At 34.8% G+C, this 27,251-nt stretch overlaps 1 protein-coding gene across 1 annotated transcript in view; it reads left to right on the top strand.

The window, feature by feature from the left end:
• The window catches only part of DNAH7 (dynein axonemal heavy chain 7), a 115,239-nt gene that overhangs the window by 21,046 nt on the left and 66,942 nt on the right, over positions 1 to 27,251 (top strand). Inside the window, exons 15-27 of the mRNA XM_074593757.1 lie at positions 4,473 to 4,697; positions 6,069 to 6,215; positions 6,825 to 7,510; positions 9,842 to 10,028; positions 15,334 to 15,527; positions 16,677 to 16,875; positions 18,343 to 18,483; positions 21,390 to 21,602; positions 22,517 to 22,626; positions 23,096 to 23,264; positions 24,537 to 24,639; positions 24,744 to 24,871; positions 25,965 to 26,177. Coding sequence (XP_074449858.1) covers positions 4,473 to 4,697; positions 6,069 to 6,215; positions 6,825 to 7,510; positions 9,842 to 10,028; positions 15,334 to 15,527; positions 16,677 to 16,875; positions 18,343 to 18,483; positions 21,390 to 21,602; positions 22,517 to 22,626; positions 23,096 to 23,264; positions 24,537 to 24,639; positions 24,744 to 24,871; positions 25,965 to 26,177 — 2,715 coding nt within the window. The remainder of the gene's footprint in view (positions 1 to 4,472; positions 4,698 to 6,068; positions 6,216 to 6,824; positions 7,511 to 9,841; positions 10,029 to 15,333; positions 15,528 to 16,676; positions 16,876 to 18,342; positions 18,484 to 21,389; positions 21,603 to 22,516; positions 22,627 to 23,095; positions 23,265 to 24,536; positions 24,640 to 24,743; positions 24,872 to 25,964; positions 26,178 to 27,251) is intronic.

The following is a 27,251-nucleotide window of genomic DNA, read 5'->3' as shown; positions in this document are numbered from 1 at the left end:
GTCATGCATTACTCAATCCAGTACCCTGCAAAATGCAATGATCCATGCTTAGAAGACTCAGAAGCCTTCTCTTATTCAATAGTGAAAGAGAAAAAGCCACAGACCAATTGGGAAACAATTGTTCTTCCTGCTGTGGTAAAAATGGCATGAAAAATTATATTGTAACAAACTAAAATGCATTTCTTTGTCAGCAAATACTGTTGGAAGGCCCATGGAAAACATTGCTGAAGATTTGTAGACACAAGTAGTAGAACAAGTTATGCAGTGTGGGAGATTTGCTATAGATCTGGACGAAAGTAGAGATGTTTAATATATCTCAGTTTATGGTATTTGCTAGATTCTGTTTTAATAATGAAATAGATGAAGAACTACCTTTTTCTGAGCCACTAAAGGAAAGATGTATTGGAGGAAATATATTTTCAACAGTAAATGACTTCTTTAATAAAAATAATGCTTTATGGAAAAACTGGTCAAGTGTAGCCACTGATGGAACGGCTTCTTTGACTAGAATAAAAAAAGATAGCACCATGCATGAAATTCATTCACGGCATCATTCATAAGCATGCTATGGCAGAAAGACATTGGAGCCAGAAGTGCATAAAGTTCTACAGGATGTCATCAATGTGGTAAATTTTATAAAACAAATCTTTAAATAGTAGAATCTTCAGAATAGTTTATATTGAGATGGGCTGTGACCATGAAGATCTTTTGTACCGCACAGAGGTTTGCTGGTTATCTTGTCACAAATTCCTTTAAAGGAGTTGTTGAACTTAAAGATGAGTTACGATTTTTTCTTTTACAAAAAGACAAGTATTCCTAATTTCACTGACCTTTTCTGTGATGACAAGTGGCAGTCGCTAGTATGCTACCTAGCAAATATTTTTGGTAAAATAATGACACTTAATCTGTCCTTCAAGGTAAGGTAACACCTTTAAGAATGAGTGAGAAATTAACTGCTTTGCAGAAGGAAATCATACTATGGAGACAGCATTTTGAAAACATGTGTTTGGAAATGTTTCCACTGTTATGTGATTTTGTTGCTGAAAAATATGTTTTGTTGCCCCCTGCTAAAAACTCTCATACCTGTACACTTTACAAACTTGGAAACAGAATTATCGAACCTGTTTACAAATCTTACGAAGTATTTCAGTGGGTCTTGAATGCATTTGTTAAAAATGCAAAAATGCAAGAATAACTGAGTGGCATCAAGGAAGATGGAAATTCACTAGATGAATTTTAACAAAAACCTTTGCATAATTAGTGGATGGGATCATGATTTGGTATTAAGCACAGCCAATGATGCAATTCTTCCATTTTGATCTATGTATCTTTGAGGGTTTTTTTTTTTTTTTAGACTATGACTGCCGTTAAAGTATTGAAATAAACTCAATTTAGAACCAGACCTTTGAATCTCTGAATCTCAAAGTGTTAAATCAAGATTAATGAAGCATATTCAATCACATTGCTCTCACTAAAAATCTTGAGGTACTGAATGACTTTTTCACCTTGGTCTTCACTGGCAAGGGCTCTAACCACACTGCCCAAGTTGCAGAAGGTAAAAACAGGCTATGGGAATGAAGAACTGCCCACTGTAGGAGAAGATCATGTTAGAGACTATCTGAGGAACCTGAAGGTACGCAAGACCATTTGACCTGATAAAGTCTATCCATGGGTCCTGAGGGAACTGGTGGATGAAGTTGCAAAGCCCCTTTCCATTATATTTGAAAAGTTGTGGCAGTCTGGTGAAGTTCCCACTGATTGGAAAAGGGGAAACATAACCCCCATTTTCAAAAAGGGAAAAAAGGAAGACCTGGGGAACTGCAGACCGGTCAGTCTCACCTCTGTGCCTGGCAAGATCATGGAGCAGATCCTCCTGGAAACTCTGATACGGCACATGAAAAATAAGGAGATGATTGGTGACAGCCAACATGGATTCAACAGAGGCAAATTGTGCCTGACAATTTTGGTGGCCTTCTATGATGTTGCCATAGCATTGGTAGATAAGGAGAGATCAACTGATGTCATCTACCTGGACTTATGCAAAGCATTTGACACTGTCCCGCATGACATCCTGGTCTCTAAATTGGAAAGGCATGGATTTGATGGATGGACCACTCGGTGGATAAGGAACCGGCTAGATGGCTGCACTCATAGGGTTGCAGTCAATGGCTCAATGTCCACATGGAAACCAGTGACGAGTGGCGTTCCTGAGGGGTCAGTACTGGGACCAGTGCTGTTTAACATCTTTGCCAGCGACATGGACAGTGGGATTGAGGGCACCCTCAGCAAGTTTGCCAATGACACCAAGCTGTATGGCGCGGTCGATACGCTGGAGGGAGGAGATGCCATTGAGAGGGACCTTGACAGGCTTGAGAGGTGGGCCTGTGCAAACCTCATGAAGTTCAAAGAGGCCAAGTGCAAGGTCCTGCACCTGGGTCACGGCAATCCCAGTCACAAATACAGGCTGAGTGGAGAATGGCTTGAGAGCAGCCCTGAGGAGAAGGACTTGGGGATGCTGGTGGACGAGAAGCTCAACATGAGCCAGCAATGCGCGCTTGCAGCCCAGAAAGCCAACTGTATCCTGGGCTGCGTCAAAAGAAGCGTGGCGAGCAGGTCGAGAGAGGTGATTCTCCCCCTCTACTCTGCTCTGGTGAGACCCCACCTGGACTACTGCGTGCTGCTCTGGAGTCCTCAGCACAAGAAGGCCATGGACCTGTTGGAGCGAGTCTGGCAGAGGGCCATGAAGATGGTCAGAGGACTGGAGCACCTCTGCTATGAAGACAGGCTGAGAGAGTTGGGGTTGTTCATCCTGGAGAAGGGAAGGCTCTGAGGAGATCTTATAGCAGCGTTCCGGTACCTGAAGGGGGCCTACAGAAAAGATGGGGAGGGACTCTTTCTCAGGGAGTGGAGTGATAGGACAAGGGGTAACAGTTTTAAACTGGAAGAGGGTAGATTTAGATTAGATATTAGGAAGAAATTCTTTACTGTGAGGGTGGTGAGGCACTGGAAGATGTTGCCCAGAGAAGCTGTCAATGCCCCATCCCTGGAAGTGTTCAAGGCCAGGCTTGATGGGGCTTTGAGCAGCCTGGTCTCGTGGGAGGTGTCCCTGCCCATGGCATTGGGGTTGGAACTAGATGATCCTTAAGGTCCTTTCTAACCCAAACCATTCTATAATTCTATGTTAATATTAGTGAAAGCAAAAATATTTCTGTAAAATTAATGAATAAAAATTATTTAATATATTGTTTATTTCATCTTCACTTAATAATTTTTTAATTTCTTTTTTTTGCATGCTTTATTATGTACATAATATGTTAGTACAGTAGTATGTGTGTATAATTTCTAAATAAATATACATATATTCAGGGGGTATTCTCAAAAATTTCTTACTGATGAGGATGTGTGATCTAGAAAGTTTGGAGACCATTGCTATAGGGGAGCATGCTAGCAAGCGGTGTGGCTGGCTGGAATGCTGATTGAGCCTCTTAGTAATATAGGTATTACCTGGAAGTTTTTTCACTGATTTTCATGAAGCAAAACTTGGAATAAGTGCGTGGTTTTATTTCTATGCCCATCTAGCTAGTGTAAGTAGATAACAACTAATTTCTGTAGTGTGGGCAACATGCCAGTAGAATTAAATTTAGACTGTGTTTTCTTCAGGCTTCTGAACAGATAGTGTAGTTAAACACTGAATATCTCTTGGCTCTCCTGAATTAAATTCAAGCAGTTGGATTAGGTGTGGAAGACTCAATATCCATTCCCAATATCCTAAACTAATCGAAGAGTTGAAATCTGAGACGTAGGGAACTTTAATATGTATTTAATTCTTCACAAGACAACTTTAAAAAGCACTCATTGGCAAGTTGTATGAAGTAATTTTGTTGAATGATCATTTAAAATTTAGCAGATGTAGGGTTTGCAGTTCGGTAACTGTAAAATCCCATCTCCTCGCTTACAAATACCACTTCTGTAATCAAAACCCTGCTGTTTCTTTGATGTATTCAGGCTCCAGTTCAGCAAAGCACTTATATTCACACTTGAAATGTGATGCGTCTTAGTCGCTTGCTGTTCAGCAAAGTTCTGATGTATATGCCCAATGTTAAATGTGTGAAATACAGGAGTTTGCGTAAAATAAATTGGATGTCTGAGTGATTCGAACTTTTGCTACAGTGAAGTTTAACATAGGATATCATTGGAGTAATTTTTTCAAGCAAAAAGTAAAATGTTTAGAAGCTGAACTATGTGCTGTCTGAGAATATGGTGCCTTTAAAATGCTGACACGTTATGCTATAATTTTGTGTTGGAGAATGAACAAATTGCATGTAATCATGTGTAGCATGATTTGTAAAAAATTATTTGTAAAAAATTTTTGTAAAAAATAAGCTTATAAAGTTCAGTATTAACGACTTCAGGCATTATTTTGTCATGAAATTATATAAAAAATTTCTTCCCTTTTAATTTCTATTCCACAGGCCTGTGTACAGAAAATGGAAACATGTGACATGCTTGAATTGGAGCAGAAATTAGTGGATGCTGTAAATTGCATTGCTTTCCTGATAGAATGTGTCAACTTTTCACCAGCAGACATTCGACTGAACACTAATGTTTTCCAATGGCATGCACGAATGCCAGATATCTTTGAAGAGCACAGAAAGATAATTAAAGAAAAAACAGATCAATTTCAAGATGGTCTTAAGGTTTGTAATGACAGTATTTTAAAAATCCTTGAGCTACTAATTTTGAATGGCATATAGGATGTGAAATAATGGATGGAATAACCTTTTATTTTCACATATATTTTAAAAAGAAGCTCGAAGTAGATGTTTTTATATTATTCTCAGTATTAACTAATTTTTGCCTGCTTTCCACTCATTTGTTTTACACATATCCACAAGTACTGCAAGACAAGCAACATTTCACATTTTTCACTCTGAAAGGTCTTTGGCTACAGAACTTCCAGTGATGTTGATGAAAGTTGTCTGTATGTGAAATAGTGAAATTCAGATAGATCCTCTAAGGACAAGTGCATGACTTAATTTATGTCCCTGAGCAATCCCTTTGGAGTCAATGGCAGTATATGAAATTTCTACGATAAAAAAAAAAAACACATTAATTTGCAAGTCTGATTTTGCTGTTAGAATAACAGCTTATGTTATGTTTTATAACATAACTGCATCTTGATTTGGGTTTGGTTTATTTATTTTAATCTCTTATATTTTATCTCTCTTAGAATTTTTCATTATATTTACTAGGCTTTTACAGTACAATTTGTTATATTATCTAAGTGATGGGGCCTCTCCACAAGGATTGCTAATTACTAGACTGCTGATCTGTTATAGTTACTGCCTGTATACCTGTCTGCTTTGGTTTTCTTGTGCTCCTTAGTCTCATCATCATTTTGTCTTAGATCATACATATTTTGAGATAGTGAGCTTCTATGTTTATGCAGTATGTTTAAAGAAGAAGCTGGTAAGTGTTATTACGTTATAGATAAATGTGGAGCATATTCTCCGTTATCTTGAAACATTTTATTGCTTTGTATGGTTTAATGCTTGGTTTCAGAAATTGACCACTACTGATACTCAAAGTAAAATATGTGTTGAGGAGTTGTATATACAAGGAAAAAGCTGTCCTTGGAGTGTATGGCTTTAAGACAAGAGACACTTCTGTCTTGTGAAACTGTTAATCTTTGTCTGTCATTTGATTAATCCTATTATTCTATTTAAATTTGAGATATATTAGGCATTTCAATTTAGCTTTCTGTTATTAGCCTGCTGACTATGTCCATCGCAGAAAGCAGAAGTTTTAATGTCCAAATATATCCTATGATATAGAACGCAAAGTCACAACTGTCAGGCCAGTAAATCACTGCACGTAACAGTAGGATTCAGGGCAAATTCTGTAATTTGGGTGGAATAGATACTCATGTGCAAATATGTTGGATGCCTTGGATTTTCTGCAAGTATAAAGTATCTTACCATAGCAAATCAGAACAGTTATTCCTTCTTTTTACAGAAATTTATTGTGATTTTTTTAAATGAGTATATGCTTGCTTGATGTTTAATTAGATACGCTGTGAACAATTTGTTGAGGACCTGAAAAGCTACTCTAAGCAGGTTGAAGAATTTAGCACATTTGGAGATATTGAGGAAGTCAACAGGTATTTGAAGAAAGCTCAAGTGTTAAAGACAAAATTGGATCTTGCTGTGGATAAGGTACAGATTATAGTCTAAACTAGTTCAATAGTATAAATTGTAAATCAATATTTGTCAGTATCAACAGTTTGCTCAGTAATGCAGTTGCTGAGATGTGGCAAAGTAATTCTTAATTCAGCTATGAAATGTTTTTACGTGATTTATGACAAACAGCAAATTTAATGAGCACAATAATTTGTTACTATGTGGTCTTGAGTTAATATGTCAGCACTTTGCATAGTGAAAGAGTGGATTAAGTTTATGTAGGTTTTCATCGAAATTTTAGTTTTATGTTCTCAGAAGGGCAATTCCTGATCGTCATTATTACCTCCCATCTGTTAAAAACTCCATGGTAATACAAGTTATAGAGGAATGCCCAGGTATCGCTTTAAACCTCTAACTATATTCCTATATTCACTGGCATGAATGCTGAGCTGTTACTGTTAAAGATTGTTTTAACTGCAGTTAATTACATCAATTACATAATTACATAATACCAATACTGGTTTAGTAACTCAAAACTTGATTTGAAGCTTGTTGAAGATGTGAGAAAAACCTCCCTAATCCCTGTGGTAAGGGCCTGGTATCATGAACAGCTTTGTATTTCAGACCTCGCTTATATCTCAACAGATTGATCAGTTTAATTCAGAAGAAGAGTCCTTTGGATGGCCAGTATCTCAGTACCCTCAGCATAAAAACATTCGAAATGCTCTTGCTCCATATCTTCATCTCTATGATATGACTGTTGAATTCAACAGAAAACACAAAGACTGGACAGAGGGATCATTTAAAGAAGTGGATCCAGACAAAGTAGAGGTAGATGTAGGAAACTACTGGCATGGACTGTATAAACTAGAAAAAACATTCCACAATTCTCCAAATGCATTAGCAATAACAAGACAGGTTAAATCAAAAGTAGAGGAATTCAGATGCCACGTTCCCCTAATCCAGGTGATTTGCAATCCTGGTTTGCAAGAAAGGCACTGGGAAGAGATGTCAAAAATTGCAGGTTTACCACTGTTTCCTTCTGAAAACTCAAATGTCTTGTCATATATTAACTTGCATCTTGAACGATTCCTAGAAAAGTTTGAGACCGTCAGTGAAACAGCCAGCAAAGAACATTCATTTGAGAAAGCTTTAACGAAAATGATTTCTGAGTGGGATCAAATGGAGTTCACTCTTCTTGCCTATAGAGAAACAGGAACCCATATTTTGTCATCTGTAGACGATATTCAGATGTTATTGGATGACCACATTGTCAAAACTCAGACTATGAGAGGATCTCCATTCATTAAGCATTATGAAAAGAGAGTAAGGTAATTTTTTTCCTAATAGAAAGTCACCAAGCAATGTTACCAAACGAAAAATCTTTTCTGCTTAATGTATAGCATAAGGACTTCAAATGCTTTTGTTTATCCTCCTTAAGCAGTGGATTAATCTCATTTTAAAGGTCTGAAGCTTTTTGTCGCATGTCAGCTACATGCTATTTAATCCCATAAAGCTGATTTTTACTCTTAATTAATGATATGTGTAGTTCTAATGGATTGGAGAGGTTGCTAAACCTTTTTAATGCTCGCTGGTACTTAAGACACATTGTAACATTACGTTTGTTTTAATAGATAAAACATATCTGAGATGTAGATGGAAAAGTTGTAGACTAAGAGAATATAGTCTAAACTTTCTACCTAAATTATAAAGCTACGGAATCTTTTAGCTCTTCAGTGATTAAAAATGTTAGAGCTTATGTAAGGGAGATGAAGAACATGGAAACAAGGCAAATTTCAGGGAGGTGATGAAAGATGTTTTTTTCCTAATGCAGAAAATTAAATGCCAAAACTTAGTTTTGTCTCGTTCCTCAATTAATAATTGAGGAATCTTAAATCCCCCAAATATAGCTGTATCATGGAAAACCAAAAAACTTTCATCTAAAGTTTGGCTATAATTATCTAGCTACATAAGTACCTCCAAACGCCCATTAACCTGCAAAAATGCTACTTCAGATTTCAGCACATATTCAATAAATATGAATACATACATGTACATTCTGATACGTATTAATTTTCTAATTACTACTGTACTATAAGAGTTCCTTCCATATTAATGTAAAATGGTAGTTTTTGCCTATTTAGAAATAGTAAGCACACCATGGTGATTTCATCAGAGTTTTTTGGTGACTGACAGCACTTGTAGTAATACAAGGTATTACTATTACTTCAGTCTTTGAGATTTAAGCGATTACACAATGGTGGCTTTCTCAATAACCCAACAAAGCACGTAAAATTCTGGATTGCTGCCAGAGATTATTCCAAATTCCTCATCTTCATTTGTGTGTATTTTGGTGTAAGCAAATTAACTGACCTGCCTAACTTACTTCATGGAAAGCTGCATTTTTCTCTACCTCTTGGTAGAAGCAAAATCACCAGAAATGAGGTACCGATACCTAAAAGATGAAAGAGGGACTTTGGGTAGAAGAGAAGGTACATGCAAAGAAAGTTGTCTGTTGTTTAGAATCTGTGGCAGGTAAATGAGTGAAGGAATAAGTTAAGTATGTTTTCACATATATCATTTTACTGAACTCAGTGCAGCCCATGTGTGAGTGTCCTGTTGAGAAAATTATTGCCATGGTTCATTTATACAATATATATTTTAATAGCACACACTTTTTATAATAATTCTATCTGTACTGTCCAGTGGTATGAGGGTTGTAAAAAATGATTAGCACTGTTTTTGTACAGGAAAGAAGAATATATGTTACGGGATTATAAATAGCATTTTATTTTTATATATATTTTTTCCAAATTGCTTATGTCAGTGAATTAGGAATACCAGTGAAATTATACAACTGATAATATCACATCTGTTTGATATTGGTGAGATAGTAAGAAGTATCAAATGGTGGTGTTAATAGTTTTGAAATGATACAGAAAAATTGAGGACACAGAAAAAATTATAGACTTAAGGATCTTCAACTTCTGGCTATCAAAAGGAAAGACTGAATAGCTGTTGAATTACAATATTGTGTACTCATAGTGGTGTGCAGTAATAATGAAGGACTCTTTAATCTATCAGACAAATATGTTCAACATCCACATTTGGAATTTGAAGTCAGAAATAAAATGTGACTTAACCATTGGGCTATTTACTACTTTAAATCTTCTAATTAAGACCACATGTCTTTTTAGGACAATGTCTACATATTTTTGGTTGAGTAGTTTTGGTTACTTTCATGTCTTTTGCCATGTCAACCTGTTTATCCTAGCAAACAGTTAGAAATATTAGTCTGGGCTTTGTTGTATGCCAGAAACCAGATTACATACTCAGTTGAAGGGAATTTGTCCACAGATACTATTACATGCTAAAGCGTGTGCTGCATTTATTCACTGATACTGATAGTCTATTTATTGGATTAACCTAGTTCATTAAATCCTACAATCAACCTTACAGATGATCCAGTTGCAGAAATTAATGTGGACTTAATTATTCAGGAATTCAGGATAGGTGATATGGTATTCTACTGAAATCTTAAAAAAATATACCTGTTGCACTTGCTGCTGAATGTGCAAATTGCCTAAAAGATCTTAGCAGTGTGCGAGAAATATTTTACTGGAAGCATCAATTAATGTATTTGAACTAATGCTATTTAATAGGGAATGGGAAGGAAAGCTGCTGTTGGTACAGGATATCCTGGATGAATGGCTGAAGGTTCAGGCTACTTGGCTTTATTTGGAGCCAATTTTCAGTTCTCCTGACATCATGGCTCAGATGCCTGAGGAAAGCAGACGATTCACTACTGTGGTTAAGACATGGAAAGACTTAATGAAATCAATTTCTCAGGTAACTACCACTGTCTTAAGAATATAGAGTGAATTTGCAGTATATACCAAAAAAAAAAAAATTTGCTTGTGATAACATAGTAATCTGCTTTCTGTTTCATTTTACCCCCCTTCTTAGATTATTTTAAAAATTATTTTGCAGAACTGTTTCACATAGAAGCATTGATTGGGAGGGACCACTGAAGTTCAGTTAGTCTAACTTCTTTCTAAAAGCAAAACTTTGGCCAGCGCTATATCAGGTCAACCACAGCTTTGTTTAGCCAAATTTCAGAAACCTCCAAAGGCAGAGATTTCTTGCAGATTACCTCTAGAGAATTAAGTGCTGCGGTACCTTCCTAGTGAATAATTTTTTCCTAATGTCCAAGCTGAACCTCTCAAGCAAAGACTTGTACCTGTTGCCCCTTGTTGTCCAAGTGTCCCTGCTGAGAAGTTGGCTCTGTTTTTTTTTTTGTTTGTTCGGTTTTGGTTTTTGTTCTCTTTTTCAATTGCCCTTCATGTAGTTGCTGACTACAGTTAAATTCTACCTTAATTTCTGCTTCACCAAGCTGAAGAAGTCCATCTCTCCCAACCTCTTTTCATAGGCTATGTGCCGTTCTGCTGAGTAAAATTAAGCAGCATATAAAACAAAGTAACATAGCGATGATCCTGGCACTGTAGGTCAATAGACAGGAATAAATGAAATTTTACACTGATCATTCCTTTTGAAAAATGCTGTTTATTTGCATATTGAATGGTAGAGATGCCTCTCTGTAACTTTAAACTGTTTAGATATTTAACTTGCTTCAAAAGTGCTATTCTGATCCGCTAGAAATCAGCAGGTAAGGCAGTTGTCAGACACCATCACTGTACATGTCTGTCAGTTCAAAGTGTTACTGTCTTGCCAATCTGCTTCTTATTTGACCCTTTCTGGAAGTTAGCACTGTTATTAGGATCAACTGATGTGATTATATGCATGCTCTTTGCTTCAGTAGTTAGATGTTCTGAGCCTTGTTTTGGGTTAGATTGGCTATATTTGCCAGCCTAACTGGATGAAGAACAATCCTATAATCTCTTCTGCTGACTCTGCTGAGAGGACAATAGCTTCTAGCAAAGAGATGGTACTAGTAAAGGAAGAGGTAACATCTGAAACCAGCACAGCTGATTCTTCAGCAGTTATGTGATCAATGGTCTGAATGCATGTTCTACAAATTCTGTTCCTCAGGGAATAACCAGTTACCTAGTAACTCTGGTCATCCTATTATGTAATTCTGATGATTCTCATAATGATTAGAGAAAACTGCATTAATTCTGAAAAAGCTCCCTAATATCAAGCTAATTTCTAATACGACGTTGCATTTTAAATATTTTTTTAACTGAGCTTACTACACTATTCAACAGATTGTGGAGGTTTATGAGGTCCGCTTTTTCCATGGTAAAGACATAAGACTGTCCTTTGAAGAAAAAAGTTATAAACCTTGTTTTCATCTGTCTCATGCCTTTGCAGAACTTTCAGAGATCCATTAGATCATTAGGGCAAATACTAAAATCTTCATGTGGTCTAAAATGTTGTGGTTTGAGCTCTTTTCAGATTGCAGATATGGTGTTAGCGTAGAGATACGCAAAATGTGTAGTAGACAAAAAGAAGCATTTGCTTAATTTCCTGGCAGTTCAGCTTGACCACTTAAAAATAGAGTTATTTTTCATTTTTTATTCTCTTTTTGTTCTTTCTCCTTCCCTTTCTCTCCCTTTCTCTCTCTCTTTTTCTCCCTTTTTCTTTCTATGTCTTAAACTCACCTCCCCTTTCTTTCTCTGTTTTTCTTTCTTCTGATTTAGAAGAAAACAAGGACTTTATCCCATAGAGCTGTGAAATCAATTGTATTAATTTTGGGGAAGAAATTGCATAAAAATAAAAAAGGGCAAGAGTTTCAGAATTTTGTTGAGTATTATGTTTCTGAACATTGTATGCTGAATGATCCATTTTGATAAAATCTTGTAATTCAGATATTCAGTGCTAATTAAATACAAATTATTTTTTGAACGTGATATATGTTATCACTGGCAGAAAAAAAAATCATCTTTTGTTTGTACAGGAGAGTGTAAACACCAGAATACCAGAATAGAAGTTTAACAACCTAAAGTTTGATTTTGGCCAAACAAGTAGTCATTATTTTCCAGAAGATGGCACTCTGTTTCCACAAATGCAACATTTGAGTCTCATGGCTTAAAAGAGTGCTCTTCTGCAGTCTATATGAATGGTTTTTCTTAAAGCATAAAGCTAACTGGAGTTTCTTTGTGCTTTTTTGCATTTATATGCCATTATATTATAAAATTCCTTTATATGCTTAGCTTTTCATTATGAACTTGAATAATCATATATTATTCCTTTATTTTGAATATCTAATTTAAGCAATGCCCATTAATGTGTGTTAAATTACTTAGTGGTTTAATATCCACTTCCCATAATTTTTTTAAAAGATAGGATACGAAAGATTTTCTATCTTTGTGGGGAAGAAAGAAAAAAAAAAAAAAGGCAAGAAAAAAATTCCCAGGCTGCAACCTGTATTGTGTTAAAAAATATATTTAGAAGCTAGAGTTAGTGATGGTCTTTTAACAGGGTACTCAATCTATTTTTATATATTTGATTTATACTGTTTTCTAGATACAGTTTTCCCCCTAATTGTCCCTGACAGTGTCACTGACAAAATAAGTCACACTGATGTTTTGAATGACTGACAATGATGGCATTCGCTTTTTTCTTCAAGCTTTAGCAGAACTGTTAATAGGAAATGTGTGTTGAAGCAGAAATTATTTTTTTTCCTGACATTTTCTCATATGAAAGAAAAAACAAGCAGGCATAATCCCATTTATAAAACTGGCAACGCAGCTTTGATTCACTTTACCAGTTGTACTTATTCTATTTGCTGATGATAAACATGCTAAGAAAGGGAACAAAACCTCTTTGTGTTGACAATGTATAGTTATATGGTTGTTTGTGCATTAAAAACTGTTATATAAACCTAATTACACACTATGTTTGTGTGCTGACAGCTTAATTGTCTATGTATAGATGAAAAGTATATGTAGTTATTCAGTTTGTTCTGGTTTGGAATGGTGCAAGAGGCAAGTAACAGAAGGTAAATATATTTCATGTACAAAGGAATACTATGATTGTTGTATTAGGAAGGTGAACCCCCATGAAGATCAATTAGATAAACACATGATTCTGGGTTTTTTTCAGTAGATTGGAAGTATATGTGTAACATCAGCAGGGAATTGAACCAAATCTGAATGCACATTGCGAATAATTTCAAAATGTTACGAGTTTTTGAACTGAAACTGAACTTGGAATTTATTATTGAATTCTCCAAAATGAAGCTAAAGAGCAGTCGGGTTACTGGGTCAAATCTGTATTGTCACCCTGTGAGGAGTTTGTTTCTTACAGATAGCTTTTGCACCTTCTGGGTTTTACACAGCAGTCTAGCCTGTCTCATCTCATCTGTCCCTTGCAACATGAGTCCCCCGTGCTTCTGCTCTGTGAGACTGTTGTTCTGCAAACACTATAAGGACTTATTCTGAGTAGGACATTCTGTATTTGTAATGGGCTCTGACAAAACTGTTCCTAGGGGAAACAGTCTGGGTACATCTTTGATTTCTGCTGCCTATTGTTGGAGTACTCTTTGTTGTTAGTGTCAGCAGTTCTTACAGCCCCTCAGTAGATTCACTTGTCTGAAATTCTCCCTCTCGATCTCTTTAGTATTTCTTATGGTTGGATATATCTGTGTCTTTTTTTATTTTAAACCTGGATGTGTGTTCTATGCTGCGTGCTTACAGGTGCAGACTCAGTGGGCAGAGCAGAGGGGACCTAAGGGATTGACCACCATTTTTAGTTATCTCTGTTTCCATCTCACCTGCAGTCATTCTGGCCCCATTCAAATTCCTGGGAAATGCAGTCTGATTTAGGTGGTAAAGGAGGAGCTATAGCAGAAGCTGTGTTCCCAGACTTTGGGAAGTGGAGCAGGGGATTGAGTTTTATCACTCTCCATTTTTTCACCAGGACTTTGTCATTATAAAACATTATGTATTGCAACATGAGTGGGTTTGAATCAGTTCATGGTTGACAGGTCGGTTAATGTACTGGCATGGGCCTGAACTAGAACTGAACTAGAATAAATTCAGTCACAAGTGAACCCAAGCCCATACTGGAACTGAGTAGAAGCATTTGCTTGGTTTGACTTCCTCATCATAAATCTGCATAATTTGCTACTTTTCAATGGGTGTCTCATTTTGCTCCCAAAACCCCATACTTGGTGAACAAGATTAAAAATGTAACGAAGATTAGGCTATAAATTGGTTATAAGGCATATTAAATGCTAGGACCTCATGTTCAGACAACTGTAGTTCTTTAAATCTTCTTAGCTTGGCAACCTTTAGGTCTTTTGCAAAATCTTTTTTGTATTTGGATCAATTGAGATAACTTTCATCTTATGCAGTAGCTTTTCTAAGTGTTTACATTCATTTAAATTGAGAGGTTAATTTGGGAAGAATTAGAAAGCACTAGAAAGAATTAGGAAAGCACTATACATCTTTATATATTTTGTCATCTACACAGTATATCAATATAAAGAAACCCAGTGTTTATCCATTAGTTTATGTTGACAGAAGTTATTCAGCTGCTATTGTAAAAAGAAATAAAAATACATTTTTTTATATTCTTAAAGCAAGTATAACTTTGACGTTTTGCTACCAAAGTCTTTAAATGTTTATTTAGCTAGTAAATGTATTAGGATCAGAGAATACCTTTTTTAGATCACATTACTAGTTAATATTAGTACTGAAGTGTCAGTGTTGCCTATATACAACTTTGCCATCTCAATACTTATAATCTTGTCTATATATTTTATGTGGAAGGAAAGATCATTTTTTTGCATAGTACTCTGATAGATGATTGCCATTTAAAATGTGTGACTGCATTGTTGTCATAGAAGTATGTTTTAATTGTTCATGTTGCTTAATTGAATAGCCAGCATAAATTAATGTTGCTCCGACAGAATGATAGAAGTTATGCTGATGAATTGATCCTGTTCTGAAAATTATTTTCAAAAATAATAGGTCATGTTTTGAAAAATTTGCTTTAATACCAACTGTCTAACTACTTTTCCAGTGAACCCTCGTAATGAAGACAGTTAGTAAATTGTAACTCTGACAATGGTTTGAGTAAAGCAGAATTTGAAATAAAGATTCATTTTGCTTAAGACTTCTTGCGGTGCTGTGTGGTGATTTACTTGAGAAGGCATTAACATTTTTATCTGGAATAATTTCTTTTCCAGGACAAACATGTGCTGACAGTAGTAATAATAGACAAGATGCTGGAAAAACTGAGGAAATGTAATGAATTTCTGGAGATAATTCTCAAGGGACTTAATGAATACCTAGAGAAGAAGCGCCTTTTTTTCCCCAGGTTCTTTTTCTTATCTAATGATGAACTCCTTGAGATTCTTTCAGAGACCAAAGATCCTACTCGGTATGGTAATATTTAATAGGTGTATTTGCACTCACAGCGCATGCAGATAGTCTTGTCATATTGTTTTTCTGAGCCCAGAATTCTTTTTTCTCACTGACAGAGTATTAAGTATCTACTTGGTTAGATTTTATGATAGGTGAATACAGAGTAATTTTTAATATGGGTAATTAAATTCAGTTCTGTTTTCTAAACTAGTAACCCTTCTATATGCTGGTTTTCAGAAGACTCTGAAGTCCATATAGTAATTCATGGTGAAATTAACACACCTGATTTTTCCCACTAGAAAATTGAATATCAGATGAAACCTGTATACCACTGACATGAGTTTTACCTTTTTAGGGGCAATCCTAATTAAAGTATTTCAGAAGTTTTTTTGCCAAGTTTTAACACACTCTGGGTTTTCTACTTCCCAGCCTCATTCAGGATTAAACTGCAAAAAGCGTAACTCAGTATAAGTCTTTCTTATACTGAGTGGAATTAACTCTATGAAGATTCCTGAAGAGGTGATCTTGTTAAGTGATATAGCCTTTGCTATAAGCAGAGGAACTGGGGTTTGATTCCCAATATACAGACTTGATAGTGTGCAGTGAATGCAGTGCAAGGTCATGCAAAACTAAAAAGGAAAATAAATAATAAAATGCCTGCTCAATCACAGAGAAATATTCATACAGTACAATGAACAGGGCAAGATATCTTATGAGGGAAAAAAAATCTTAAAGGTTTATTTATTTATTTATTTATTTATTTATTACAAGCTATTGTGTTAAGATTGTACTTGATTGCTTTACTCAAATTCCTTTATGTTTACTATAGTTTGCTGGGAAGGTATAAATAATGGAATTTTATGTACTGTAGGTAGATTAGCAGTTAAAGAAAGAATACTTGTTTATCCTTACTAGTTTATATGTTACAGAGACTGTACGTAATATTTTACATCTTTTAACTGATCTTCAAAAAATACTCTGGTAAGCATCTTGCAGGAGGTAGTACACAATAATTATTGTTGAGGATAAACTTTTTTTAACAAACTTAAAATGATCTTCTAAGTAAATTGTTCAGAAATATTTTTTTTTTAAAATTAGATCTTTTTTGGTAGTATCGGCAAGAAAAAATTGTCAGAAGCTGTTTAATACTAGTTTTGTTTTTTAGAGTACAACCTCACTTGAAAAAGTGTTTTGAAGGCATTGCAAGAGTGGAATTTACTGATGTGTTAGATATTACACACATTAATAGTAGTGAAGGAGAGACGGTGGAACTCATAGAGACAATCTCGACATCAGAAGCTAGAGGTCAAGTTGAAAAGTGGCTGGTTGAACTGGAGGCAGCTATGCTGAAGTCTGTCCACAAGGTAACAAGTTCTAACCTCTTATTTTCTAAGCTAATGGCATTCAGCATTGATTTCTTCAGTGAACAGTAGCATATACTGGAATCACTAGCACCTATCATGAACAATAAAACAATGAATTCAGTCTTCAAAGGTTATACTTTTTTTTTTTTAGTTTAGTTCTGCTGTCAATTTCTGTTTTTTCTGGTTGTAAAATTCTCTATAATTCTTTAAATAGTAGACTCAAAACCATTTATGCCAAGGAGATTGTTCTATGCTTCATATGGTATTAAGGAACAAGATTAAACTGGAAGATTGTCCATGTATTTTTTTAACGTTCCTCTTAGTTATGACTACCTTAATCAAGGCCCTTAACTCTTCTTTTCGGTTTGTATTGTTCTAGCCTTTACAATGTCTCATCATTGTGTCGTATATTTAACCATCTCTGTCTTCATTTTTGTGGTACTTTTCAGTATCAAGTGAGGTAATTAAATGTGCACACACTTTCCCTGGCACTGTCTTACAGTACAACAGTTTAATAATTGTAGGAGCATATCAGTACTGAAGAAAGTGAAAAACGTGATCTATTTGGTGCATATCAGACATGGACAAACTGAGATGCATGATTAAGAAATGGTTAAACACCATTTGTCTGCATTTAGTCGTGACTACAGAACTTTTATAATGATCTAAACCAGATAACATTTACATGGTTTTAATGTCAATACAGACACATTTTCCCCTCAGGTATGTATTTTTTTTATTGATGCTATAGTGTGTATAGATTGTTAAAAGTAAAGAGGCTTGGAACTGCAAAACAAATGGCAGATTTTCACTCAGGTAGTTTACACTTCTTGTCTGAGGAGCCAGCTAAATATATTGAGGAGTTTGTTGATAATAAGAGTTTTTTCTTGCTTGGTTTTTGTTAATGGCAGGAAAATAACCTGTTGGTATAGACGGGAAGTTTGTTTCTAGTGCAAGTTTTGATTTCATTGGGATTATCCTTGAGTGGCACTAGAACCAGGTTAATCATTCTATTATTAGAAAATACACTTTAAGTTAGATATTAGTTTAAATAATATGATCTGCAAAATTAAAAGCTCTGGATTTTTACTGGCATGAATAGATGAAAAAACCTTTTAGTTTGGCATATTGCTTCTAAGTAAATTTTATTTTTACTTGTTTTCTAGTTTCATTGTAGATGGAGCTAGAAAATTTTAAGTATCTGATGTCAAGAATCATTTTAGAATGTGTTGTGAAATCAGTTCTCAGAAGTTTTGTGTGATCATTTGGTTCATATGATATTTTGGGTTTTTTTGGGCTTTGCTGAGAGATTTGCTTGCAAGATGTCAGTATTAGAGTTGAATATGAGGCTGAATCTAGACTCTGATTTATTTTTTATTCTCAGTAATACAGCCTAACCTAAATTAATTCTGAAGCTGAATATTATCTGTTTTCACAGGTAATTATAGTTGTTTTTTTTTTGTCTAGGTAATTGGGGATGCACTTGAAGCTTATCCAAAAACTCCACGTGTTAATTGGGTAAGAGAGTGGCCTGGACAAACAGTTCTTTGTGTATCCCAAACTTTCTGGACAATGCAAGTACAGATGTCTATTAGAAATGGCCAAACGGTAAGAATATCTGAAATTTAAATTTAAATCAAATTGGTATAATGCAGTGTCAGATCAGACCTTTGGTAATAACCATTTTTGATGAATAGGTGTTCCATGTAATACTACTTTATCTAGATACTTTAAAGCATGGACTTCAAGGATCGCATTTCAGGTAGATCTTTAAAGACTGTGAAGTTAATATTTCCTTTTGGATATAGGCACCAGTGCTTCTGCACTATGTCAAAGTGTGTTCTATTTAGCTCAACATGTAGATTACATGTTTCTGTGCAAACAGCCTAGTGGTATATTCAGGTGGTATGGACTAGCATAGCTTGTCTGTTCATCTCTGGTTCAGAAGTCTAATTTACCTTCATTAATGTTTAGTGCTTTTTATAAAGATGGGCTAGGACTAGCATTAGAAGATATATACCATTCACACCCTTGTCAAATAATGAATGTATATGCCTGACTGATACAGAATTTATAATGTTAGATAATGCTAGTTGGAATAAAATTTTTAAGGCATTGAATTAAGATTCAGGAAATTTGTTTTGAAGAACCTTTCTTCTGTTTATCACTAAGGCTTAATGCTGTCACCTGTTGTATTTGGAAGTGTTCCAGAATTGCCACCATCAGATGAGACAACTAGATTTTCATTCTCTGATGTTTGGACAGAAAGAAACATCAAGTTTTTCACAGTTATACGTAAAGTTATAACTTTGTGATACTCTGTGGTAGGGAAGCTGGAAGAGGGAATTAAAGGAAGAGGAGGACATTATCTGCTAATACAAGCAGTAAATCTTGCAACAGATCCAAAGATTTGGAAAAGATTTGAAAATATTTTCTTTTCCCAGTAATAAAGGAGATCTTCAGTTTCCCGGGGAAAGAAATAAGGCTCCTACATAATCTGCACCATTGATCCTCAATTGTCGAAAGACTTTAAGGAAGGAGAGACAAGAATTTTAATCTTAGAGATTTTAGATTTTTTAAAAAAGTGAAAGCAAACCTCTCCTTAATGAGTCTGTGGTTAATGTTGTTAGTGACTAAAAGAGGAAGTTAAGGAAGTGTTAAACTAATTTACTTTTGGGAATGTTTGTTAAGTAATTCTGAGCCTATACAAAAGCTCTCGTGCTGGTCTGTATGAAGCCTTTTCTGTAGGTGGGCATCAGGGAAACCTGTCCTTCCTGTAGCTTTCACTCAAATTCTGTTGTAGTGGGGATTCTGCTCGTCTGGCTTCAGCCCAAGGATCTTCGTTCTGCTGTGGAAAGGGGCTTGTATGTAGTGAAGCAGCAGAGAGACATTTGTATCTCCTGACAATCTGTCACAAATCTGCAGCAAGGAGAAGAGCTCAGTCTTACAGCTGTCTCTTTTTCTTCTTATTTTCTTCGTTCTCTTTTCCATTGCTGTGTTGTATACTAAAGCATAAGAAACATGACAGACAATCAGTGACCAAGTGAGAGGCCAAAAATACTGCATTCTGCCTGAAGCACTTCAGTGTTTCCTTGGACAGGATGCCAATATCATTTAAGTCACTCGTTAATATTAAATGCGTGTTCACACATACATGTGCATGCATACACACACATGCTCCCTTTCAAACATTTTTGAGTTGTTTCATATTTTTGAGTTAATTGTTTCCAACAAATAACTGTTGTACGTAAATCAAAGGTGCAAATTTCTTATTAAAATCAAACAATGAACTAAGCTGCTGTATAAAACCAAAGATGTTTCATATGTTTTGAGAGCATTGTCTTGTGGATCATGTGCATTCTAGGTGAAATACAGTCATATATGGTCAGAAGGATTGCACCATGGAATGTTACTGATGTGGGAGTTGAGGACATATTCTATGTCTCAACTGATATCTCATGTTTGCTGAGGAAAGCTTGGTGCTGAGCAAGTGGGTTATTATCCCTGATTTGAGTGAGATGTTTCAGATTTTGCGCTGGTCAGAACTTCTAATGCAACACTGTAGAAATTGAACTGCTTTTGAACTCTGTGTTTACTGATTTATTCTCGTAAATAAAAAGAAATCACACTAAGCAGATGATTATCCAAACTTAATGTTTGGCAAATAACTACCTGAGATGAGAGATCTCAAAATCGTCATAATCTTTTGAGGGTTAGCAGTGCCAGTGTGTTTGGAGAGGAATAACAGGCTAGCAGGCAGAAAAAACTAAACCATACCTAGATAAGTTTTTCTTCAGACAAATAGAAGCCATTCCTCTATAAAAACATGCTTTGGTGTGAAGGTATTACTATGGTTAATTCCCACTTTTTATTTCAATTCAGTAAGGTACTTCATCACATCTAAGTACTATCATGATACAGGTGCTTTCCTTAATTGGGTCTTTCCTGTTCACCAGCAACTTACTAGCCTGAAAAAATCTACCACTTACTGCGTAAAGAAATTAAGTTAACTGAATAAAGATAATAACCAGAAGTCAGTAAACTGAAAAATTGTAGAAAAATGCATTTGCTTGTTACTTTTTTGAATTACAGATGCATTATTATTTCTAACTGTTGTGGGACATAAAGGTATTTTTCTAGCATGACAGTGTCATAGAATGTATCCCTTAACCATAAAAAGTGTATTGTATACATATAAGTAGATCTTTAAAACACATGTGGCATTTTCTTAATGTATTAAAAGATAAGGACTATTCCTGTGTTCCAGGAAGAAAATAACGTATACAGTTTTATTTCCAGATAGGTATCATTGATGTTTTACATATTGTTCTGTAAAAGTATGTGAAAGAAACCCCAAACCAACAACCCTATTGAACTATCAGTGAATGAAGGACATTGTACTACTATTATAGTGAGAAGGATCTTTTAATACAGCGAAATGAAAGTAATATAAGAAAAAATAATCATGCCTTAGACTAGACACAACACTTCTTAACTTCTAAAAATTTTTGCAGGCACTAGAGGATTTTCTGGAACAGAATAATCGACAGATTGAAGACATTGTCACCTTGGTGAGAGGAAAGCTATCTAAGCAGAATCGAGTGACTCTAGGAGCACTTGTTGTGCTTGATGTTCATGCTAGGGATGTTCTTGCATCTCTAGTAAGCAAGAAAGTCAAAGATGAGACTGACTTTGAATGGTTAAGTCAGCTTAGGTACTACTGGGAGGTAAGTGATTGCTCTCAATCCTATTAGAAGGTAATTTCTGTTCACAGTTTTTCAATTTCTGCTTGCTTGCTGACACAGAGAATGGTTACACTACTATAAGAATTTCTGCTGATAAGAGAATACCTATAACCAATCATTTTATGGATTGCTAACTAGAATGGCCAGTAGCCAGATGCAAACAGTTTTTCATCAAAATTACTTTTTTTCATCACTGCTGAGTCTCAGTACGTTTGCTGAATTTGCAGGGGGGGTTACAGATAAAAATTGTTCACTCAAAGACTGTATTTTGGTTTTCTGATTCTGTGGGATAGAGAATGCTATAGGGACGACCATTTTCAGCTAGTGGTTTTAATCAGGCTTATTGTCAATATTATTTTGTTTGTTCATTACTCTTATTGGAAAAACAACAATGTTTATGCTGGATAGTGGTAGCATACAATATTCTACATTCATCAGGACAAGACTTCCTGTAATATATTGCATGTGAAATTTAAAAAATGGTATAGGTAGGGATCATACATTGCTGTATCAGAGTCATCAGTTTGACCACAATTATGGCTATTTGTCATGATTACTTCTATTTACCTTTTAGAAAGTCTGTTAACTTTCTAAGTAGTTACACAGGACAGTGTTACTCTCCAATATGGTTAGTGGGATCTTATTTTTTAGGTAACAGTTAATGTATAAAATGGTCTTTTTGTGTTGATACTTTAGTATCTATTAATTGGCAATTTTATTTTTTTATTTGAGTCACATTGAAACTAGTGTCTCAGAGCAATCAGTAGTCTGCCACGTAGCTGTTTCTAACAGGATTGGTCCTGTTAAGGAACTTGAGAAATAGTGTTGAGTTGTGGGTGTGGGGTTTTTTTTAATTATTTATTTAATCTATAAAATAAATGCCTGGTTTTTTTTAGGAAGGGCATCTACAAACAAAGATGATCAATGCTGGACTAAGGTATGGATACGAATATCTGGGCAATACCCCTAGGCTGGTTATTACGCCACTTACAGACAGATGCTACAGGTAAAAGTGCAAGTTACTAAATGTACTGTATTAGCAACATTTATTTAGTTGAGATATTTTAATAAGTCCCTGAGAATAGACGATTCCAGAATTGTATTTTTTTTGTGTTCTAATGGGCATAATTAGAATAGGCTATTTCTTTTGGTGGAATAGAATTGGTCCTGCATTAATATTTTAATTTAAATTTGTGATAAAATTAATCTTTTGTGACACTATAATTAGTGATAAATTACAACCAGATTTAGATTTAGAAAGTGGAGAGTAATCTATTGTCTATTATGAACTTCTAGTAAACTTCATACATTACTACACATTTGTAAACTACAGATAGCCAGAAACAAGTAAACTGTACCATGATAGGAAAATGCAGACATGACACAACTTGTTAAAAGTTTCTAGTAAAATTTAGAGCAGCTGGAAAAATAGCATGAAAATTTGTACATCTTTTTTTCTATTATTTTGTTTCCAGAACCCTATTTGGTGCACTACACCTACACCTTGGAGGTGCCCCTGAAGGTCCTGCTGGAACTGGAAAAACAGAAACTACAAAAGATTTAGCAAAGGCTGTAGCTAAACAGTGTGTGGTTTTCAATTGTTCTGATGGATTGGATTACCTTGCATTAGGAAAATTTTTTAAGGTTTGGATAAAGTCATATTCTCAATTATATTAAAGCCCTTTAATTATTTTGGCACTTGAAGTGGCCTTAAGGTATTTTAAGTGTGTCTTTCTCTACTTCCAGGCTGCTATATAAAGCTAGTATTGTGCAGATAAGTCTTACCATAACTAAGAATCCAACCAAGATATCAAAATGGTTTTTATGTGCTTTGAAAAGGAAATGTACCATAATGATTTTATTTACTTTAAATAGGCCATTTCAATGAGTCCATTTTTAATAGCTGATTGTAAATTTTAGAGGGCTTGAGGTTTAATCTAAATTCTGAATAAGCTGGTAAGAGTCATTATATTATACAAATCAAGCATATATTCATTTCGATATTAGCCCCAGTAGGCAGCTCTGTATCATGAAAATTTATCGTGAATGGACATCTGCGTCTTATAGGCCAGTGTCCTGATTTGGACCGGAATGATAAAAAAATAGAGCAAGTATGCTTTCTTCCCTGGCATTATTCTCACCTTCTGAGTCAGAAGTGGCGTTGGAATGATGTGATTTGTCTTCAAAATTCAACATGATGGAAGTTTACCAAAATAAGCTACATTAAGAGGTTTTATTTAGAATGATGAAAGCAAAATTCTGTGTCTTAAATGGGAATTTTAGATTTACTGTTAACAAAGCATGAGGTGCCATCGAAAGACTGCCAGTGCTGCAAAGATGGTACAGTAGCATTTGGGGACCATATCTCAGAAAAGACCTATGAATTAACCAGAACTGTAGGAAAAGAGAATTATTCTTTAGTTGCACTTTAGGTAACGTGGTATCCCATAAGATGCCATAACCAAACAGTTAATTTTAGCCATGCAGAAATCCTTGTGTTTTGTCACTGTGAACCCTGTTAGCAGAGATGCAAAAGATGTGTAGATCTCTTGGAGGCTTGTTTAGTGCTGAAATCTTTCCCCTTTGTCCAGTTGCAAAATACAGACTATAAAGGTCAAACATGCAAAATATGTGTATTTGATACGTGCTTTGCATATGACGGAAGAATTAGGATTTTGGATTAGTTTGTACAGGTTTTTTGTCTTTTTTTTTTTTTTACAAGTAAACTTAGTTTTTATACTTCTGTATTCTTTTTGAAACAAATTCTACCTGAAATGATTTTGTTGAGAAGTTAGTATCATGGATATAAGTCCTTTCTGTGCATGCTAAAACTTTTTCTTATTGCAGAGTTATTTTGATCAGCATGTCCAAAATAAGTAGTTACCTATTAATTACTCATGTATCTGTCTCTTCTAGGGTTTATTGTCTTGTGGGGCATGGGCTTGCTTTGATGAATTCAACAGAATTGATTTGGAAGTACTCTCTGTGGTTGCTCAGCAGATTTTTACTATCCAAAGAGGTATTCTGTTATTTTAATCATCTCTTTCACTTACATATGTCAAAGAATAATAAAGATGCAACAAAACCTGCCCAGCAATGACATTAGTTTTTATTTCTCAATAGGCATTAATTCAGGATCTGATTTAATAGTATTTGAAGGAACTGAACTGAAACTTAACCCTACATGTGCTGTCTTTATTACCATGAATCCTGGTTATGCTGGGCGTTCAGAGCTTCCTGACAATCTTAAGGTATTATTACACTTGTGATTTTATTACTTTTAATAGCTAATGCAGAAAGTAAAAAAAGAAATCACTTTTTGTCAAATATAGACATTATTAAGAATATTTAATATCGGTTAACTTCAGGTTTTTATTACACTAGTGTAAAAATCATCTTCTCTCAGAAGAAAAAGAAATTAAAAAGGATAATTAGACTGAAAAACAGGAATAAACTAAATTTTAAAATGTCAGGAAGTGGTTGCTTGATTCAAGGTCTGACAATAAACAAAAAGTTAAACCCACCCCCGTGTGTTTCTTGGCTGAATCTGAAAGTTCAAAACCTCAAAGGAGTGCTTTGTAGTGTACAAGCAGTGAATAATATCTTAATATTGAATAAAAATGTGGGGGGGTTTATTAATTTATGTTTTTTCTGATCTTTTTGTTTGATCTAAAGAGACTTGTGGTGGTTTTAATGTAAGAGATTTCTATTATAAATTTATTATTGAGTGATTATTACAAGAGTGCTGTATCCTTTTTTACCCTTTAAATACATTTGTCCTGTGTCCATAGAAAGAAAAGGAAATCTGAGCAAATAATCTTGATATCAAAAACGTAAAAAAGTACAATATTTGTAAATATTTCTCAGAACTCTCTGGGAAGTGTACTCACTAACACGTAGTATGAGTACAAAAATACTACTTGTATCAATAAAAAGAGGATAATTTTAAAAACTTTCTGGTAGAATGTGACAAGTAGTGAAAATTTTGAAAGTTTTTGAAAGTATTCTGATGCTTGCTTGGCAGAACAATGATAAAAATGAGCACAGGTTTTGCACTTCCCCATTCCTTCTAGAGATTGTGGTGTTTTATGTGTTTTTGTTGTTAATCTTGAATGAAGACGACCTACAACCATGAATTGTCACAATGAAAAATAAAGTATTTCTAAATGTTTATGGAAAGCCATTAAATGTATTGTAGTCATAGTCGTGATAGTTAAATTTAATTGTTTGTCACTGTATTAATGACATAATGAAAAAATAGTGTTTATGTAATTCTAGAAAAAATGTTGTACATAATAAGGCGGTATAATTTTTTCTGATGTGATTTTTCCATATGTTTAATAGGCTCTCTTTAGAACAGTAGCTATGATGGTTCCTGATTATGCCATGATTGCAGAGATTGTTCTGTATTCTTGTGGATTTGTTTCTGCTCGACCTCTATCTGTAAAAATTGTAGCTACATATCGTCTGTGTTCAGAGCAGTTGTCTTCTCAGCACCATTATGATTATGGAATGAGAGCTGTGAAGTCAGTACTCACTGCTGCTGGCAACCTGAAGGTAAATGATTTTTTGAATTTTCTTTGTCATCCAATAACTTACTTTTGTGTCTCTTTTGTAACAGAAGGTACTTTATTCTATATAATGGCAAGTAGCTGTTTAAAATTTCATCCTGTGATACCTCTGAAAATGGAAAGAGTATGTATTAGGGCATAAGCTGAGGAAAGTCAAGAAGACATAAAGCTACCTGACCATTCACCACAGCACTTGTTACTGAATGACGCGCCTTTTAAGTGTGCTGATTATCTTTCAGGAATTCTAGTTAAATGCAAATTTACTGAGTTGTTTGGCAAGTTGTCCACTGCTTTGCTCTGCTTTTCTTATCAGGTTCAGATGCCTTTGCCATAGTATGTGAACGCTTTCCAGTAACACACTGGCGAATATCTGACATGTGACTTTGATCACTCTTTTTATCTTCAAGAAAAATGGTGTAGGATGTAGTATTTTATTTTGGCTTGCATTGTGGATGAATGTATACATTTTACTAAGAAACTGTTTTGTATTAATTCAGTTATTTTCATTTAAGTAGACTAGTATATTTATAATTCTCTTCCATTCCAGTTTGATTGCAACCCATAATCCTACTATCACAAAAAAAACCCTACAAACCCCAAAATCAGTCACTAAGCTATGTATTGTGTCAAAAGAGGCACATTTTTATTTATTTTTTTTTATAATCTGACAGAGACACCCATATGCAAGCTTTTAGAATTTTGACTTTGCTGAAGGCAGAAGTTTTATATCAAAGTCGGGAAAATTATTATTCTTAGGAAGAAAAGGAATACATTTTAGAAAGCAAAAAAACCCAGTAGTTTAGGAAAAAATGTCATATAAAATTTATAGTAACACTCATCACTGGGCATAAACTAAAGTGAAATTGTCCTGACTGTAGAAACCTACTGAAAAACACCTTGATATAAATGTATAAATATTCATGCAGAACATATGTTGTTATCAGTGGACCAGACCCTGCCAAAATAATTGCATAGATGCATAACAGGAAATGTTCAGTAAAACAGGCAAGTTTAGCATCTGTTTCTTGCAACTATAAAAATTAACTAACATTTTTTTTAT

The sequence above is a fragment of the Larus michahellis genome, chromosome 7 (genome assembly GCF_964199755.1).
Source record: "Larus michahellis chromosome 7, bLarMic1.1, whole genome shotgun sequence".
Lineage (NCBI taxonomy): Eukaryota > Metazoa > Chordata > Aves > Charadriiformes > Laridae > Larus > Larus michahellis.
The sequence above is the reverse complement of the archived record's forward strand: the minus strand, read 5'-3'. Positions and strand labels throughout refer to the sequence as shown.